General features: G+C 54.6%; 2 protein-coding genes across 2 annotated transcripts in view; both read right to left on the bottom strand.

The window, feature by feature from the left end:
* Nucleotides 1–3903: 3903 nt before the first annotated feature.
* On the bottom strand, nucleotides 3904–4966 carry BLCAP (BLCAP, apoptosis inducing factor). The gene has a single exon (XM_026042249.1). The coding sequence runs from the start codon at nucleotides 4912–4914 to the stop codon at nucleotides 4651–4653; it is 264 nt and encodes an 87-aa protein (XP_025898034.1). The 5' UTR covers nucleotides 4915–4966; the 3' UTR covers nucleotides 3904–4650.
* A 6677-nt stretch (nucleotides 4967–11643) lies between these two features.
* Nucleotides 11644–17940, bottom strand: part of PIGT (phosphatidylinositol glycan anchor biosynthesis class T) — a 6857-nt gene continuing 560 nt past the window's right edge. Inside the window, exons 2-13 of the mRNA XM_026042033.1 lie at nucleotides 17862–17937; nucleotides 17253–17430; nucleotides 16096–16223; nucleotides 15312–15412; nucleotides 15067–15153; nucleotides 14624–14711; nucleotides 14445–14542; nucleotides 13979–14144; nucleotides 13493–13693; nucleotides 12785–12950; nucleotides 12557–12640; nucleotides 11644–12189 (exon numbers count right to left, since the gene is read on the bottom strand). Coding sequence (XP_025897818.1) covers nucleotides 11937–12189; nucleotides 12557–12640; nucleotides 12785–12950; nucleotides 13493–13693; nucleotides 13979–14144; nucleotides 14445–14542; nucleotides 14624–14711; nucleotides 15067–15153; nucleotides 15312–15412; nucleotides 16096–16223; nucleotides 17253–17430; nucleotides 17862–17937 — 1626 coding nt within the window. The 3' untranslated portion in view covers nucleotides 11644–11936. The remainder of the gene's footprint in view (nucleotides 12190–12556; nucleotides 12641–12784; nucleotides 12951–13492; nucleotides 13694–13978; nucleotides 14145–14444; nucleotides 14543–14623; nucleotides 14712–15066; nucleotides 15154–15311; nucleotides 15413–16095; nucleotides 16224–17252; nucleotides 17431–17861; nucleotides 17938–17940) is intronic.

Here is a 17940-nt window from a genome sequence, read left to right as displayed (position 1 = left end):
AATTGGCAGAGAGCTGATTGGGATGGGTGACCTGCGCTTGGCTCGTGCAGTGGCTGCTCTGCCTGCTGGAGTGGGTGAGTTGGTCTCATTTTCTTAAGCGTTTCCTGGCTTATGTTTTACCTTGAAGCCATTAAGGGATAGAGGGAAGGTGTCTCAGTGGTGAGTCCCTTGGCCTGGCGCGTGGGCTGGTGCGTTGGGCAGGGTRGCTGTTCCTGCAGGGAATGAGGCACTCGGGTGCTTGGTCCTCACGGAGTGACCAGGGCCTGCAGAGCRGGTGGCCCAGGGCTGGGCTCGGCCCCAGGAGCAGCAGTGAGGGTCCCCAGGCTGGGGTCTGTGGCTGGTAGCCCCCCGGCTGCCCTTGGAGGCCACCCTGTGACCCCCAGGGGCCCCCTCTCGATCCGYGGTGCCTCCACGTGGAGGTGTGGGATGTTCCTGGCCCGGCAGGGCGGCTGCACGTGTGCCCGGGGCTCCAGGGCAGCTGCAAGGGGCCTGTTCACAGCAGGGAGGCGGCCTCGACCGTGGAGRCTGCCCTGAGCGAGCCCGGCCTTGTGCCGGGGCTCCGGGGTGTCGCTCGGGCCCCGTGTGCGGAGGAGGGTGTTGGGGGCTGCGGACGGGCTGCTCCGTGCCCTGCTCTGGGCGCTGCTTCGTGCCACAGCGCCGGGCTGCCTGTGCTGACGTGTGGGTCTGTTAAAGCAGCGAGCGAAGGGGATTCTCCTAGAGCCCTGGGCCTCAGCGGCTGCCCTTCAGAAGGYGGGGTGAAAAGCCGTGGGGACCTGAGGTCTGGCCGCGCTTGGGTGGTTTCTGCTTCCGTGACRCCCTGTTAGAGGATTTGCAAATGATTTGCATTTGCTCAGGACGTAGCAAAACCCTCCTGAGGGTCCGGCCTGGCCTCCAGGCCTTGCCTGCTGTGCTCCCTAGCTCCTATCATCACTAAAAGCAAGGAAAGCCCTTTCTTTTGTTGGTGCAAGAGGCAGGAGACCATGAGATCAAGGGCAGGACTATCCGTGGCCCGAAACACTGCTCGCTGTCTCCCTGTTCCAGCTGCTTCCAGCTCAGGTTCCTCYTGGCAGGGACCAGTTTCTGTCCTTAGGCTGCTCCTGTGTTGCGAGGTCCCCAGGGATGCTGCAGGTTTGTATGGGTGCGAGCAGGCAGAGCACTGGGGCAGCAGGGACTAATTGGAGCAGGGACTAATTGCCCAGCAATAATTCACCGGGGAGAGCAGCACCCGGCAGGGAGAGGCAAGGCCAAGCTCTTCTGAGGGGAGGCAGCACCACCTTCCTGCACGTGGGAGAAGGTCAAGAGGGAGGAGGTCAGAGCTCCTGAGCTKCCTCTGCCCCAGCCGCCTCCAGGACAGCTCTGTTCTCTCTGTTCTCCCTAGTTTTCAAGGAGTAAATCGCTGGGATTTTTCAGGAAGCATCGGCTGGGAGAGAGAAGCAGGAGGTGGGAGATGGGACCGGCTCACCCGGAGCTGGGCACGGRCTGAGCTGGGACTGCTGCCCAAGCAAGAGCAAGTCAGAGCCGAGGGCTTGGCTGAGCCCTGTGTCAGGGGGTGTCCTGTGACGAGGGGGTGTGAGACCGAATCCCTGGTAGATGGAGGGCTCGGAAAGCCCCAGTAAGGGCCAACCCTTCCATGCTGGAAGCCTCATGGCACCCAGGTCACCTTGGGTGCGGGTGGTGCAAAATTAGGGTCCCTCCTGGAGCAGAGGTGGGAGTGAGGGAAGCCCTAGAGCTGCTCGAGCTTAAGTTGCATCTCTGTTCCTAGGGATCTGAGCCTGGCTTTTCTCCTTTCCTGTCCCCGGTCTGTGAGGTGACCCACAAAATGATCTCCCCTTCAAACGGGAAGGCAAAGAACCAGCTCAGAGCTCCTGCTCCCTGCACGTAGGGAACAAGGAGGCAGATGGACAAGCCGTAATACCACAAGGTTGCGAGACCTGGTCTGTGCCGGATCCCCTCTGGGCCAGGCACGCGGGGCCTGGCAGGATAGGAGCAGCTGTGTTTGAAACCCCAGTGCTTTAATAGTCACTATCGTAACTCACCATTCAGAGCAACTGCAAAGCTCCCTAATCCCTGCAGTACCAGACCGGGTTTTCCCAGAAAAGYGAGCAATTCCCGGAGCCCAGGGATGAGGTTTGTGGGGGCTCCGATGCTCTTAGAGCTTTGACCTGCTTGGCGGCTGCGGGCCGGTTCTTCACAGTCCCTTAGGGAAGGACATTCCAGTGAGGAAGTGTTAGCATGGGATGCCAGACCTGCCTGGATTCCCCCTTGTTCCTGAGGCTTTCTGACCATCAAGTGGTTTTCATTTTCTTCTTGAAGCTGAGACAGTGTCTCGGGTGCTGAAGACCTAAAGCAAGTATCCTGGGAAAGCCGTGTGCGTATTAAAGAGGGATATGAGGCATATTCCCATTTGAGACAGGAATGCTCTAAAAGCTTCTTCAGCCTCAGCTTGCCAAGATCTGCTCTGTGACAGCGCTGGCAGCTCCCGCTTTGGGGTGTTTTCCTCCAGGTCTCCTGGAAGGGAGAGTCTACAGTTGTGTCCAGCAGAATGGATGTGTTGAGATGGTTGTACAAACCAGGCCCTGCTCTCATCCGAAAGGAGCGTCTGGGCCRTGTGACTAAGTGTTATTTAAGTAGTGCTACAGTGGGACAGGGCTAGTGAGCAATAGAAACGTCCTCTTAAAAGAACTGACTGCATTAGCTTAAGTCACTTAAGTTGCTCACAGGGCAGCAACAACCTTGTCCTAACTTGCAAATGAAAGGCTTTTYCCTAGTTGCAGTAAACCTGTTTCCTTTTTCTTTGATTTAGCTAATATAATATCATGACAACCCTTAGGATTTGCTTCAGCTTGGCAGCTCATAGGGCTGCCCATCCGCTAGAGATGATTTTTTTTTTTTTTTAAACTTGCCAACATCAAGGTGTGAGGAGATTGTGGAACAATATTCAGTTCTCCTGGATTTGCTTCAGATTAGCAAAAGTGCTACGGAAAAGATGCATGTCCGTAAGGATTAATGAGTTACCTGATCTGGCCTTGGAGAGCTCCCTGTGGTTGAGACTCCTTGGGAACARCTCCTGCCTCAGGAGCCCCCTGCTCTCCCATATGTTTAATCCTGCGAATTGCCCCTGCAGACACAACAGCCCAYGGGGCTGTGTCCCCTCTGCCTCCACCCCAAATGGCCGTGTCCTGTAGCAGGGTGAGGGCTGCACAGCTGAGAGGCCCAGTAGCCAAACTGCAGCCCGGTTGCCACCTGCAGCAGGTCTGGAAGGCAGCGGGACCAGATCCAGGCCCCGTGGGCTCAAGGAAAAGGGGAATGTGTCAGACAAAGAGTACAACTGGGAGCCACCTCCTGTTAGCCTGAGGAGTTGTTGCTGCCCTTCAGAGCCTGCCCAGGCAGACGATGAGACGTCAGCTCAGCAGCTGCAAAGAGGCCCTGCTGGGAAGGGAACAATACGGGGAACGCGCGACCGCCGCGCTGAGGCATCCGGGACAGGCAGCGAATGTGTCACACTGGGCAGGAGGCCACGGGGCAAAGTTTATAAAGCTTTATTAAACATCTCCAACAGCTGTGCAATGAACAAACAATACTCTGGGAGTTTCACAAGCTCCTAGCTTGAACCTGCTCGGGACAAGAGCCGTTCCTGCTGCTCCCTGCTACGAAGCCGAGCTCTGCGCAGCGCCTCGGAGCTGCTGCCCAGCACCAGGTGTCCTGAGGGCCTCCTGCCAGGGCAAGCAGGAGACCCTGAGCACCTCCCACCTCTGCCCTCCTCCATTCTGTAGCACCAGCAACTTCTGCTGCCCTTTTCGTCACTGAAAATGGCCCAAGTCATTTCTCGCCTCAAGGCCTGCTCCATCTTGGGATCCTCTCTACTCAMACCTGGCCTTTGGAGCTAGTATGAACTTTTCAGGGTGAGGTTTATAGAGCGGCTTTGGAAACCCCACATCTTGCACCGTAACTGTTCTTCGTCCCAACAGTCAGTGAAGCCTAGAAATCTAGAAGGGGAAGAGGACATCTCCACTGCGTGAGTCTCTGTAAAAGCAGCAACATAACTGAGGTTTTCAGGCTGTGACCTGGCAGCAGGAGGAGTTCAGAAAGCACTTGTGCAGCACACACCTCTTTGGCAGGAAGAGCAGGAGATGACGACTCAACCGCCTCTGGCTCCAGCAGCTTTTGGCCAAGTGCATCTGTCAGCTGTTGAACCTTCCCTTGATCTTGGGGCTGGCTCCCCACGCGCAGAAAGATGGTGAGAATCTTGTTTACTTGAGCAGAATCAGCAGGCTGAGAGCCCTAAGTTAGGCCTAAGTTAGGCCACCGTGGCCTGATGCAGACAGGTGAGTGACACACAACTCCACCATGCAACAGTCGGGCAGAGGCAACAGCTCCTTCCTCCACTGGTGCTCAGCTGGGAGGGCTGGTGTCYGTTCCCAGTGATATGGGAAGGAAAAAAAAGATGTGTTTCCTTTCGGTGGCACTGCCAGAGTTCACACAGTAAACGAGTCGGAATTCACAGGCAGAGTGGGAGGGCTGGTGAGGAATTTACCCTTCTAGTCCACACACACCTTAGAGGGAACAGGCTGAACACCCCTCCCTCCTCCCTAGCCCCCCTTTTTWAAAAGCCAAACCAGAGCTGTCAGCAGACTGGGGGATTGTTGGGTTCTAGGTGCCTACTATGCTGGGATCGTGAGCTGATTCCGGCAGCTGGGACCCTGTGCAGTGGTACAAGAAGCAGTTCCCCCAGCAGCTGTAGCAGATGAGGAATAAGGCTGCCAGGAAGACCAAGGCACAGATYGTGCAAGGCTTCCGCTCCAGGAGGAAACTGAGCAGGTAGAAGCCCATGAACATCGAGTGACTGAACCACAAGGCCGGGTTGAGGGGCTTGGGGATGAGCAGGACGGGCAGCAGCCACTGCAGGCAGTACATGGTGGCCGGCTCCGGGGGCCCGCGGCGGCTCCCAAACAGGCTCCAGCCGTTGCCCTTCAGGCTGCCCTGTGGAGAGGGGAACAAGGTCAGACTGTTGGAGGAACAGCGAGAAGATTCACAGCGGCTTCGYCCACCCCACGCTTGGTGAGTTGATGCTTTAACCCCCACCCCGTGCTGAAGTTTCTGGCTCAGCTGGTGGAAGYTGCTTTTGAACCACTTCAGCTACAGCCCTGGCCATTGCTCACACACAGGAGCATCCTCAGGAGCTCTTTCTACTCGGGCTCAAAGTTGTCAGACTCTTTCTGTTGTTTCCCCTTTTTCTGGTATGCACTATGTTAAAGGAAAGCAAGTTGCAGCAGCAATGATATAATTAGAACTGACAGGGATGAACCTGGCAGTGCTGGAAGGAAGAAATGGAAGGCAAGAAAGGTTGGAAGAATTTAGGTTTGATACTTGGTCACACTAGCCACAGTCTTAGTTAAGCCTAGGGACTGTTTCCACCCCACAGTCTGCCTGTTATAAGGTTTTCCAGCTTGCCCTGTGGAAAAATCCCTCTGGGATCACAGTTGGAGCTACATATAACCAAGTAGGAAAGCCCTGATGGGGCCTGGCTGCAAAACAAAGGGAAGGACAGGCCCTGCTTAAGGGATCTCTAATCCCTGCCAATCGGCTAAAGTCAGATAAGACAAAGTATGTGAATGGAGCAAAGGGGGGGGGCTGTCTGAAAACGGCAATTTTTTTAAGTACTGTAAACACAGGATTTCCTCACATGGATTATTAGAATACTCTAGAAATGGTGCCCTTTAGGAGCTTCTCTTATCAGGCAAAGCAGCTGATGGCAGGTCCAGAAAATGTGACCTAGGTGTCTGTGGGGCTCAAAGCAGCTGAAATGCTTGAAGAATTTCTGAAGGATTAAAAGCAGTAACATCACAAACCTTGCTTTTATAGAGCCAGAACTGTTGAAAGGGGGCAGAAGAAAGGAGTTTAATGTCCAGGTTCCTAGCTTACTACCCCAAAAAGGCAAAAATCACCTGGGGCAATGCTTGGGAAGGGAATTCTTCCCTGGAATTCTGTAGCACTCTGTGGTGACAGGCACTGGCATTGTAGGAAGCATCAGACAGGCAAGGCATGGAAACAGGGGCATGAGGACAGATCCAAGAGCCTTGCAAAATGCCCTGGCTTCCCTTGAGCAAGCAGGTCCTGGCCAGAACTGTGTGTGTACACATATATATATATATATATATATATATTTCCCCCCTGCAATCCTATTATCAGAAAACACTTAAGTGAGTAGTCTGCTGTCAGGAGGATGAAGGGCTGAGCTGAGGCTGTCAGGATTAGGAGAGGGGGGTGGGAAGGTTAGTGGGATGAAGAAGTGAGAACATAAACAAACAAGCGCATTCCTTGGGCTCCTGCTGGCAGCAGATTTCCTGGCTGAGGGAGAGGGAAGGAGGGATCGMAGGGAGAAGCCAAGAAAAAACCACATGCAGCTCTCTTCCAAACAGCACGGAGGTCAGGCACGAGTCCTAAAGCTCGTAGGTACCAAGCGTGTCGGAAGCAGGAAGCCTGTTTCCATCCTCTGTGCTCTCAGAGGTGGGATAGATTTTATTGCTTTTGATCCCTTTTCAAAGAACGGAGGCCAAAATCTCCACCAGGGCAAACAGATTAAGGGTATTTGGGGAAAGCACACGGGCTCTCCGGCAAGAGAAGGCTCTCCAGCAGAGAGGACAGCTGGGGTTCAATTAGTAAAACTAAGCTGCAAAGAGGCAGCCAAGGGAGCAGGCAGGAAGCTGGTTTATGTGCACTATGCCTACAGGGAAGTCAAGGAATACAACTCGCAAGTTAATCCTGTTTTATGCAGGTCACTCACACCTTTAAGGTCGAGTTTTCCCATTTGTAAATGGGGAATGATGATTACTTACTTCATAGCAATGGATGTCTGCTAGCCTTTGTAAACCACCTGGAGAATTCTGGAGTAAAAGTAACTTGCAAGTATTTGGTAACTCTTTCTTTTCCCCSCAAGGGAAATATTCAGTGAGGTGAGTAAGCAACAAAGGTCTCACGAGTCAGCTAATTAAACCCTTACCTTTCAGCCCTTTACTGCATATCCTGCTTAGGCAAAGATCAGAATGTTTGAAATGCAACAAAACTATCTTGAATAAGTGTTCCGAAGTCTTTTCCTAAAGTGTTCCCTCTGAGGTTCGTATTGTCTTTCTGTCTCACCTGCCTCAAACACTATGCAGTAAAAATCATTGTATAAGTGCCAATATTTTTGCCAGAATCCTCCCGAGACCCTTTCAGCCTGACTTGCACTGCAAGATACATTGCAGTCTCTGGGTCACTCATTTTTGAAGCTGGTCTTCAGTGCCTGGAGACAACTGYAGCAGGGCTTCTGTCCCCTGGGTAAAGAAACAAGCCAGTTCTTCTCAAGCTGTTTCCAGCCTTGTGCTCCTTGCACAAATAGAGAATCCTTTAGGCTCAAGAATCCTTTAGGACCATAGCTGTAACAAGGGCACATGCAGCCTCCAAACCCCTGCAGTTTAGGTAATTATAACTCATGACATAGCTGCATTTAACAAGACAGTCCGGCTTCCTCGTCCCTGCAGAGGCTTAAGAGATAATGCCACAACACTGACCTGGTTCTAAGCGTGCCAGCATTAGCTCCACACCTCCTACAAATATCAAATTGGTCTCAGAGCAAGTTATCTGTTTGTAAATATTGACATTTCCTGGAACAGCCAGTTGCTTGTAGCGATCGATACAACCGCTCCGTAGAACAAAGAACTATTTAACACTGATCATTTTAACTAGGATATTCCTTCAATTTGTAAGTCTCTTAAACTTCTTCCAACTGGTAGACTGGTGGCCCCTTGCTGTTAACATATGCACCTTATGAACCAGCTAGAGGTTGTGAAACTCCTGCCCACTCTACCTGATAACAGATAGTAGATAACATGTCCAGTATTCAAGACTTTCGCTGCTCTATCTTCCTTGAGGGACTTTCCACTATAAAATGTGCAGTTTTCCTAGCTCTTCCCAGGCGAGTCCTCTATACAGCTGGCAACAAGACCGAGTTCTCTTTCCAAGCTGTTGATTCTAACTCTACTTAGGCCTCCTACAGTGAGATTAACGTTTCTACTATCAGTTCTTTGCTAAACAGAAAAAAATATTTGATTTCCTTAGTGTCCAGGATCAGTCGACTCTTCTTGAGGCCATAACATTCAGCCTGCCTTGATTCTAAAGCAACAGTCTGAAGGGGAAATCTGCAAGTAAGAAATTCCTTCCTTGTTTTCTCTGTTCCCTCCTCCTGATCCAAGCAAAAGATTACCCTGCCCTAGAATAATTAGCTGTCACCAACAGTCCTCCCACTGGCTTCTTGTTTCACAACTGCATCCTGCCTTCCCTCAACCTGTCGCTCTTGTTCTCCTCGAGCCTGATTCACCTCCCCAGCTAACTTGGGTGTCCTGCTTTCCTCGGAGCGCTCGAGTCCTCCTGCTCAGTCATCTGACTTGGCAGCGACTCGTGTTTACCAGACAGCTCCTGTTCATCCCACCAGCGCTGCCTCCTCACTCCTGCACAGCCAYGAGAGCCACTTGAGTTGCTTCAAACCCTGCAGCTGCAGAGCCCGTGCTGCCCCTGCTGCTCTCCCTGCTGTCAGTCAGCTCAGATTCCCTCTCATCTCCCAAGGTTCTGCTGGAATCTCTTCCCTGCTGCTTCCCGCAGACCAAGGGACATCTCCAGAGGTTCCCTGTGTGCCTCTTTACTAAGCAATCACCAACACTCCTCCCCATCCTTATTAATCAGCTTTCACTGTGCTCAGTCTTTCCATTTGTCATCATCCCTCCTCCCTTTCAAGAGCCTCCAAACCAGCGTGTCCTACTGGATATGGGAAGGACTTTCAAATCCCACCCTGTATCCTGGCACAGCGTTCCCACACAGGGAAGCAAAACCTTGTCATTTAGGACAGGGCAAAGCGAGCAGTGCAGCTCAGATGAGCAGGGTTTTATAACAGACTATCCAGATTTTAGAATAAATGCATGTGGGGACCTAGCAAACTATTCCTTGGCATATCACAACCCAGCTCAGCCACTAAGAGACTGGCAGATGTTCATATGCCATTCATATGTATTATATACACTAATAAGCCAACACCAACTCTATACCTTTCTCAGCTCTATAATGGGGCATTTATACCAGCAGGAGAGAATAATCAGCTGCTTTCACTAAGCAGAGCTATTTAGAGAGAAGCTTGTGTAGAGCTTACCAGAGAAGCTGTTAAAACAGGTAGCTTCCAAAAGGAAGGCAACTTTTCCAGCACATGGTACACAGACAGTGCCAGGCAGCTGCAAGGCCTGCAGCACAAAACTGAGCAACTGACAGGATTCTGGTTTGTTTTTGGGCGGGTGAGGGTCTGATGCCTATCTCCCTCTTATCCAAAAACTGAGCTTCTACTTGGGAATTAAGAGTCACAGTAGTTTTACACAGAACTCTCCCAAGTTTCACATATGTTTAGACTAAGTCTCASTCAGTAAGTCTTGCACTGGGTTTCTTTTCTATAAGCTTCACCTACAGAATAATTTGCTTAAAAACGTTAAGTCACAGCCACATAAGTATGTTGTGTGTGTGGGCAGTGCTCTCTGTCACCCTGGCTTGTCACAATGTATTTAAAACCAATTCTGAAATACCACATAGCATCTAAAACAGCCACTAAAAAAACCACAGTATTGAAAGCRTTGCCTAAAAGAAGAGTTATCAAATGATAAGTTTAAGGAGCTCAACTAAGCCAGCAAGAACCACAACTGCTCCAACTTTTGAAGACATGGGCAATATCTGGGACTTAAGTTCTCTGGGTTGTTTTATTTCCTCGTCCTGCCCCTTGTTACTGTCTTCTCTGTCACTTTTGGGGGGATATATCTGTCACTGTGACTCATATGGAAAAAGTGAGGCTTCAATGTTTGGCCAAACCGTTGTCGCCTCCTTTGAGAAGCCCAGTCTACACGCCGGAACACCGATGTACGTTCAGAAACGGCGCTGTATAACTGCAAACTTCTTCCAGAAGAGCCGCAAACCCTCCACAACCGAGGCTCGGGGTTACGAAGCATCCCTGCTCCCCGTGCCAGAGACAACTGGGAGCAACCAAGTCCCGTTTTAGGGCGATTTCTAGCGCAGGGTCTCTGCTGAAGGGTGCTTTTCGCCGCTTTCGCGGCCGCTCCCCGCCTTTGGCGTTCGGATGGCGCAGGGACTGGGCACCCGCTGCCTCCACAAGCGCCCGGGAGCGCGGGGCTCCCGGCAAGGCCCAAGCGCCGGCGCCACGGCAGGAGCGGCTGCGGGCACCCGTGCTCCGGGGCCACCCTGTTTATATTTATAGGCATTCGCTCATCGCCGCCATCTCCGTTCCCCTCTGATCTGCCACACACCGGGGCTGCCAGGCCCGTCCCACGCGTCCCCACCGACACGCCATGACTCTCCGTTGCTGCCTGGGCGCCGCGGTGCCGGTAACGGCCCCCTCCCTCCCTCCCTCCCGCCCCCGGCCCCTACTCACGCCGCCATCGCGGGGCTGCGGCCCGCGGGGACAAAGGGGAGGCCGCGGCGCTCAGCGGAGCCCGCCGCGCCGCCCTGGGCCGCCCGCCCCGCCGCGGCCCCCGCCATGGCGCCGCCGCGGCCGCGCCGCCGCCGCCGCCTGCCCGCGCAACCCGCGCAACTCGCGGCCCCGCTCGCGGCCCGCACCAGCTCCGCCGCGGGCCCGCTCGTGGCGGCGGCTCCGGGGCAGCGGGGGGCGCCGCTCGCCTCAGGCGCGGCGCGGGCAGCCCGGGAGGGGCGCACTGCGCATGCGCGGGGCTCGCGGAGGGGTGGGCGGGGCCGCTGCGCTGAGGCGATTCCCGCCTCGGAGCGAGCGACGCCTGCGCAGCCTTAATTGCGGCTTTAATTGCGGCTTTAATTGCGGCTTTAATTGGCGCTTAACTGGAGCTGCCCGCCCGGTTGTCCATTGCATGAGACCCCGGGCTGCAGGAGGGGTCGTTGCCCGCTGCTCCTGGCTCCCCTCGGCACCAAGGGCCGCAGCTTGCGGGGTGTTGGGCTGCCCTGCCCTCCTCGCGCCCCTCTCGGCCCGGGGCGCGGGTGCCGGCCGTGTGCGGGACAGCGGAGGTAGGTCCTGGTGCYGCAGCCGAGGGGCGAGCGGCGGGAGAGCTTCCAGCGTGCCGCAAAAGCAAGCAGAGCTTGTCGAGAAGGGAAGTAAGCCCTTGGTAGGGATTAGGCATYGGGCAGGTAGTCTGTAGAACAGTTAATTTGTGGAGTGGATTGAGCATGGTGAAGGCTGSATGAGGGGTACCCCTATCCCTGGARGTGGCCAATATGAGGCCACTGAGACTCATGATGCTTAAGGGCAAGAGGAGAGAGCAGCTGAAACCATCTCTCTGCCCTGCAATCGTATTCCTTCCCCCTCGTGCTTCTCTGTCGCCTCTGCAGCTGACTTGGATGGGTCTCCACAGCCTTAGCAGCCTACCAGGTCTTAYGGGGCAGCTCTGCATGGATGTTCTTGGAGGTGGCAGGCCCTTATGCCTGCAGGCTGGTTAACAGACACACCAAAAAGGCTTCCAGCATGGACACGATGGTTTAGTGCTGACTGTCAGTCCTCAGGTGGAGTGTGGAAAGTGGCTGTGATGGCAGAGAAGCTGCCTCTGCAGAGCCAAGGAAGCAAACCCAGCAAGGAGCAGCACAGATGTACAAAACAGCCGAGTTTATTTTTAACGTTATTCCCCTCACATAAATTACCCCTCTCCAGAAGAGCAGTCTTGCACCTTTTCTAATGCCACATACATGCAATTCAGTAGTCAAAGGTCTTAGATGAGTTTCCCCAGCAGCTGCTTAACTGGGAATGATCTCTAGCTTGCCGAGACCCCCAGAAGTGATGCAGGCAGCAAAATGGAGCAGCAAAGGGGAGAGGAAGCATTTTGCTCCCTTGGCCTCCCCTGCGAGCCCTTGGGCTCTTGCCCCGTGCTCTGTGTTAGCYGACGGGCCCTCTCTCAGAGGGGTGGCACCCCCCTCAATTTGCGGATGACGTTGGCCAGCCGCTTGGCCAGCCCCCCCTTGCTTGGTTCTTCCACATGAAGCGTCCTGGTCAGCAGGTTGTAGAAGGAGCCGTAGCACACGGCCACCACGGTGCAGGTCAGGCAGATGACATTGTAGGGCATGCTGAAGTCCGGCGTTGGCAGGTTCACGAGCAGCGGCTCGGTGTAGAGGCGCACGAAGTAGCTAGAGCCATCAGAGGACGGGAACCTGGGGGCAGGAAGGGGAGCGTCAGCCTGCCCAAGACCCTGCTTAGTGCTGGTCAGCTTGGAGCTACATGAACCTCTGGAGGGGCTTCCACCCTCTCGGAGGTCAGGCCCAGTCCTGGACCTTGGATCATCTTGGAGAGCTGCAGGAGAGGCTGCCAGTGCTGCGAAAAAAGCCAGGACTTTGCAGGAGGAAGGCAGCTCAGGCACGTGGCTGTGCCAGAACTAGCAGCGCCCCTTGTGAGAGCCCCTGGCTGAACATCCTCCAGCCGCTCCCCAGTGTCTCTGCAGGCTGGCAAAGCCCAGGCAGGATGGCTGCTGCAGCCCACTCGTGCGCCCTGCAGGAWACCCCAGGAGAAGGGCATACTCACAGCGAGGTGAAGAGAGGGCTCTGCTCCATATCCAACTCCTTCATTGCAATGACACTGGGCACCAGGGCACTCAGTACGGATGAGCTAAGGAGGCAAAAGTCATCGTTAGTGTCAGTCCTGCCAGCAAAGAAACAGTGGGAAATGTCCCCATTCCCAGATTCCTGGGCAACAAATTCTGTACAAGGCCCAGAAGGAGGCAAGAACTCTGGCTCATGTTGAGGTCTTTACCTCACGTAAAAGCCATGATTAGGGTCAGGTGGGTACTCGGTCCACTTCAGCAAAGCCCGCTCAAACTGGATGGTGATCTTGGTGACGGAGTTGGCTGGAAGCTGGATCAGCATTTCCAATAGGTGAGGCCGTCTCCGGTCCTGAGCCGGCTGGTAGTGGATATAACCTAACCCCAAAGACAAGTGTCTGAGACAGCAAGGGAACCTTGCCCAGTTTCAGATTGCCTAGAGACTTCCTACTGGGTGAATAATCTTGCTTCCACTGTCCTGCAAGAAGTGKTTTTTTTGTGAGAAAAGGTGCATGCGTAGCAAGAAGTGTGAGTGAAAGTTAAATCTGGCCTTAATAGCTAGGTCTAAATAGCTCATGACCCAAGAAAGTCGACGGTTTGTGGCAAGAAGCACAAATGCAAAACCAGATTAAATAATCAGTGTGGAATTGAGGTTCCTTGAAATGTAAAGAAGTCAGCTGACTTTTAGAGCCTCGCTGGATTATGGAACATTGTCCATTTTGCCCTTTTAAAATTGATTCTCTTCAGCCCCAGCAGTTGCAAGTGCTGAACTGAAAATTGTTTTTCTTATACTAGCTCTACTATCATGTCCAGTTTCACAGTCATCCCTGGGATACCAGGGAGGAACTTAATCATCTCTGGAATGAGCCGCTTGCGCCAAAGTAATCGGATGGCACGTGTTCCCGGGAAGGGCTGCTTACTTGGCTTGTTCTCTTTGCCCTTAGTGATGATGGTCAGAGTGTGCACGTAGAGCCGCAGATACCACGGCACAGTCTCCAGCAGGATCACGGGGAACGCCCGGTACGGGTGAGTGTTGTAGATGAGAGTGCTGATTTTGCCGGTCTGCAGCCCGTATCCGCTCACRTAACGGTGAGCATGGAGTACTGGTGTCGACAGCTCCACTGCAAAAGAGAAAAGCAAACAGGAGTCAGGAGCTGATGCCAACTGTAGCTCTGCCAGGCATCAGCCTAGTGCCAAAAAAACCCCAGCACTTTCCCTAGGCAGAAGCCCACACCAGCTGAGGTGAAAGAGGACAAGGCAGGACAGCCTTCTGCCTGTTACAGTCCTCCTCCCCAGCAAGAACTGCCTTCTTCYCCAAGGCCCAAGCAATCCAACTATCTCCTGCACAAGCTGGCATGTAGAGCCCTCCACAAAGGTGCAGGTGGAATAAAGTTCCGGTGACTTACAGCTGTCCTGGGGCCATGTCATCTTCAGCTGCACATTGAGGCTGCGAGATGTATTGAAGAGTGAGGGACTCAGCAGGTCATAGACTGCATAAGTTCTCTTCTCTCCCTGGACAATCGCTTCATGTAGAGATGTTGGAGAAGGGGTCACTTCTACCAACTCCTTTTCCTGAGAAAGAAATGGACCATGCAAGGAAAAATCCCCCTTGTAGGAAGAGCTGGGCAGTGCCTGTTTAAGAAGTGGTTAACCCTGAGCTCTACTACCCACTGGCCTCCTCTGCACTCTTGCTAACATCACCGCACTAAACCTGAGCACTTCGGAGAGGTTTGCTTGGAGCAATAAAATAACTGTAGTCACATCCCTTCATTAGATCAGGGAGGTCTCCCAGTCTGGGCACAGATAAAATTGCTCCAGAGTCCCAAGGAGCAGCTGAACAGAGAGAGTGGATTCTCTCATTCACAGCGTTACCTTGTCCTTAACAGAGGTGTCCACGTAGATCTTGCTCTGCGATGCCAGAGGACATGCTTCAGTGATCGTACGGGAGAACATCTTAAAGAGGGACCAGTCTGCAGGAGACAAAGTGAGCATCAGGCCAGGTGAAGTGAGCTCCGGGACATGGGGACCACGGCGCAGCAGGGCCAGCTCACCTTTTTTTCCTTGGGTGCCAGAAAAGTTCTCAAAGACCACAGTGAGGGTCTGCCTGAGCTCCCAGGAAACGGCCTGACAGGAGGCATCCTGCAGGGGAGATCAAGGGACTGCTCTGATTGCACCTACCGCAGGCACAGGGCAGCAGTGGGAGTGTCCGAGTCCCGTCAGGACAAGGCTAGAGCAGCAGGACAACACCTCTGTTAAAACTGAACCCATCACTGGGCAGCACAGCATGACACCTTGCTGTCACAGCAGGGAGGCTTCTGGTTTTCTCTTGGACTGTGTTAAATGGGCCAGGGACTCGGCACTAGGAATACTGACCTAATTTACAGCCTCTGTTTCATTTTCAAAAGCATCAGGAACCGTGCCAGGCTGAGTGAAAGCAACTCTGATCGCAGGTCCTGGGGCGAGGACCAGGCACGGGAGGGAGCCGCGCGCTTACCCTGCAGATGGGGCGGATGTGCACGGCCTGCGAGTGGTAGCTGCTGTGGAACAAGCGCTCAGCCTTGAGCAGCACGGCAAGACCCGCCTGCGGAAGGGAAGGAAACATTTCACTCCACAGGCCGCTCTCCGTCCCTGCCGAGAGGACAGGACCCTCCCGCGGCCTCCACTAAACGACATTTGGTTGCAGTGGGGAACCTGACTCCATACTGAGCGACCCAACAAGGCAGCAGGACTTGCCCTCACCTTAGAGCCACATGGTAGCAGCTTCTTCCAAGGCGTAAGGTTTTCCGTGCAGACGACCTCCCGCGGCAGGACGGCATAGCGCAGCAGCCGGTGATCCGTCCCTGAGCACAGAAGTGGAGAGTTAAAGGGCTGACACTGCCAGGGCAGGAGAGCAGAAGGAGACCTGCATCATCCTCCAGTGTCCCCAGGGCAAACCACCCACTGAACCTGCCTGGAATGTCCTGAACTTAGTGAAGAATGGAGCCTCGCTCTGTTTAGAGAGCTTTGGAGTGAACAGGTAGTGCCTATCTCCTAGCAGATATATATATATACATATATAAAAAGACCTTTAAATACTCCAGTCTTCACCAGGTGTTGTAAAATGCCTTTCAGAGAGTTGAGGGCCGTGAAGCATGTACCGCTTGTGGGTTCCTCTCTTCATATCTAAGCCTCATGAGCAGAGAGAGGAAACGCTTCCACAAGGAAGTTAATGTGGGAGTTCAGTTGGCAGCAAACATGCACACGCGACCTGATACCTAATACTGCAGCTGGCATTAACTGACCCCCGACAGCAAAATTAGCCAATGGAGAGGGCAGAACAAGTACAATGAATCTCCCACCCCTCCACAGAGGCAGCTAGCAAGGAAGCCCCCCTAGTACTTGTTCTGGGGTCAGGTTTTCTCCTTCTAGGGACATCTCGTCGCACTGACAAGTGGCTCCAGAGAAAACAAACAGACCAAGAATCCTTGCCAGATCAGTGTCATGCAGCAAAGCCAGCCCCTCGAGGAGCACTGCTCTGTCTCACCATTGGCCAAGCCCAGGGGCTTGAAGGACGCTGTTGGAGTAACGCTGTTGGTGGAGTCGATGAAGTTCAGAGAAGCACAGAATATCCCTGAAAGGATGTTACTTAGCTCCTTCCAGGCTTTGTCCACACTGTGCAACAAAAGACACCGCGAGTGACGCAGCAGTTCTGACCCTCTGAATAGCAATTCTCAGGTCAGTAACGATAAACGTGGGGGTGGCCACACTGGAGTCAGGGAGCTGCAAGGAGATCACAGCTCCTGTGGGCGGTGCTTGTTGTCACTTGCTCTCCAGCTTCCCTAGTATTTTATTCTAAGGCCTGAGAGGTGGGGGACTGGGAAGTGACTGTCTTGGTGAGCAGGATCATGGGATGAAGCTGCAATGAAAGGACCATGAAACCTCACCATGAAACAGCTTTGAGCATGAGCCTGGCACCAACAGATGTCAGACTGTGGCAACCAACTTAGGGTGATACCCTAGCACACCAAATAGGTACAAGGATGGGCCCTGCTTGGGAGCACGGGTGTTCTTCTCTGCTGTGACAGTCGTGGCTTCAAGCTTTGGTCTTGCTCCACTTATTGCAGTCAGTGGACCAGCAGGGCTTCCTCCAGGCGGGGTCTGGGACAGGCTTGGGAAGCAGGGCCATGTGGGAGGCGATGTGGAGCATGTGGGGACAGCATTTGTGGAGACAAAGCAGCGGCAAGGCTTGAGCGCTGCTCTTAATGCTCGAGCCAAGCGGCAACCCCACAAATGGGGCTGCTGTCAGTGCCAGGGAGCTCTGCAAATGCAGCCGGGGCCACTGGCTGAACTGCAGGAAACACACACGGGCAGGGGGCAACGGCCGCTGGAAGGGGGTCTGAGGAAGTGAGTCAGGGATGAGAGCTCAATTGAAACTCTCATAATACAGCCACAGCGAGCGGCTTGTGCCGCCCGGGTGCGAAGGCCTTTGTTCCACTCCTGAATGCAGCTTTATCCGGCAGCGCAGCATCCGGCCCCTTCCCGTGGCACAGAGCCGCTCTTGGCCTTGCGGGCCAGGACCAGTGCGGATCAAGCAGGGCCCCGTTGGGCAGCTCGGGGGAAACATCCGCAGCTCCCGCCGCGCCGGGCCCGTTCCCACGCGCTCCCAGCCCGCGCCCACTCCCAGAGCTGCGCGGTACCTACTCTGCCACGGTGTCCTGGAACCAGACCCAGAGCTCGGCGCCRGCGGGCGCCTGCAGCGGCGGCTGCCCCCAGATGCGCGTGCGCCAGAAGCCCTGCGTGAGCGCGAGGTGCAGCTCCCGCACGCCCCGCGCCGCCACCAGCTGCCCCAGCGCCTTGGGGAAGAGCCTGTAGTGAGAGACTGGGGTGCCACGGGTTATGTCATCGTGCCGCTGCTGACGTCATTGTGGCGCAGCTGATGTCATCATGCCTGCCCTGCCTTGCTGATGGCATCACAGCACCCTCCCCCTGACCTCAGCCACACTGTCACATGTGCCCTGTGTTGCTGAAGTCATGGCACCCTGCATCCCCATCTGACGTCACCAGCTGGCCCCACCCCTGCTGACGTCACTACACCCATCCCATAGTCTCAACAGGGCCTGCCCAGATGGCATCGCCACCCCAAGCCCCGCCCTGTTCACGTCATGACAACAGTCACTCCCCCTCGCACGTAGGTTGTCGCTCTGTCCCCACGCGAGCACGTGCCGCGCGCGCACGTCATCGCGCCAAGCCCCGCCCCCTCACGCCGCCACCCGCGCTGCGCGCTACGTCACGGCCTCGCCCCGCCCCTACCGGGCGCCGCGTCCCAGCGCGTGCGGAACTGGAAGGTGGCGGCGATGCCGCCCGCGGGCAGCGGGCTCAGCAGCAGCTC

Source organism: Nothoprocta perdicaria, unplaced genomic scaffold (assembly GCF_003342845.1).
Source record: "Nothoprocta perdicaria isolate Ctin4 unplaced genomic scaffold, notPer1 scaffold_3, whole genome shotgun sequence".
In the NCBI taxonomy this organism is placed as follows: Eukaryota; Metazoa; Chordata; class Aves; order Tinamiformes; family Tinamidae; genus Nothoprocta; species Nothoprocta perdicaria.
The sequence above is the reverse complement of the archived record's forward strand: the minus strand, read 5'-3'. Positions and strand labels throughout refer to the sequence as shown.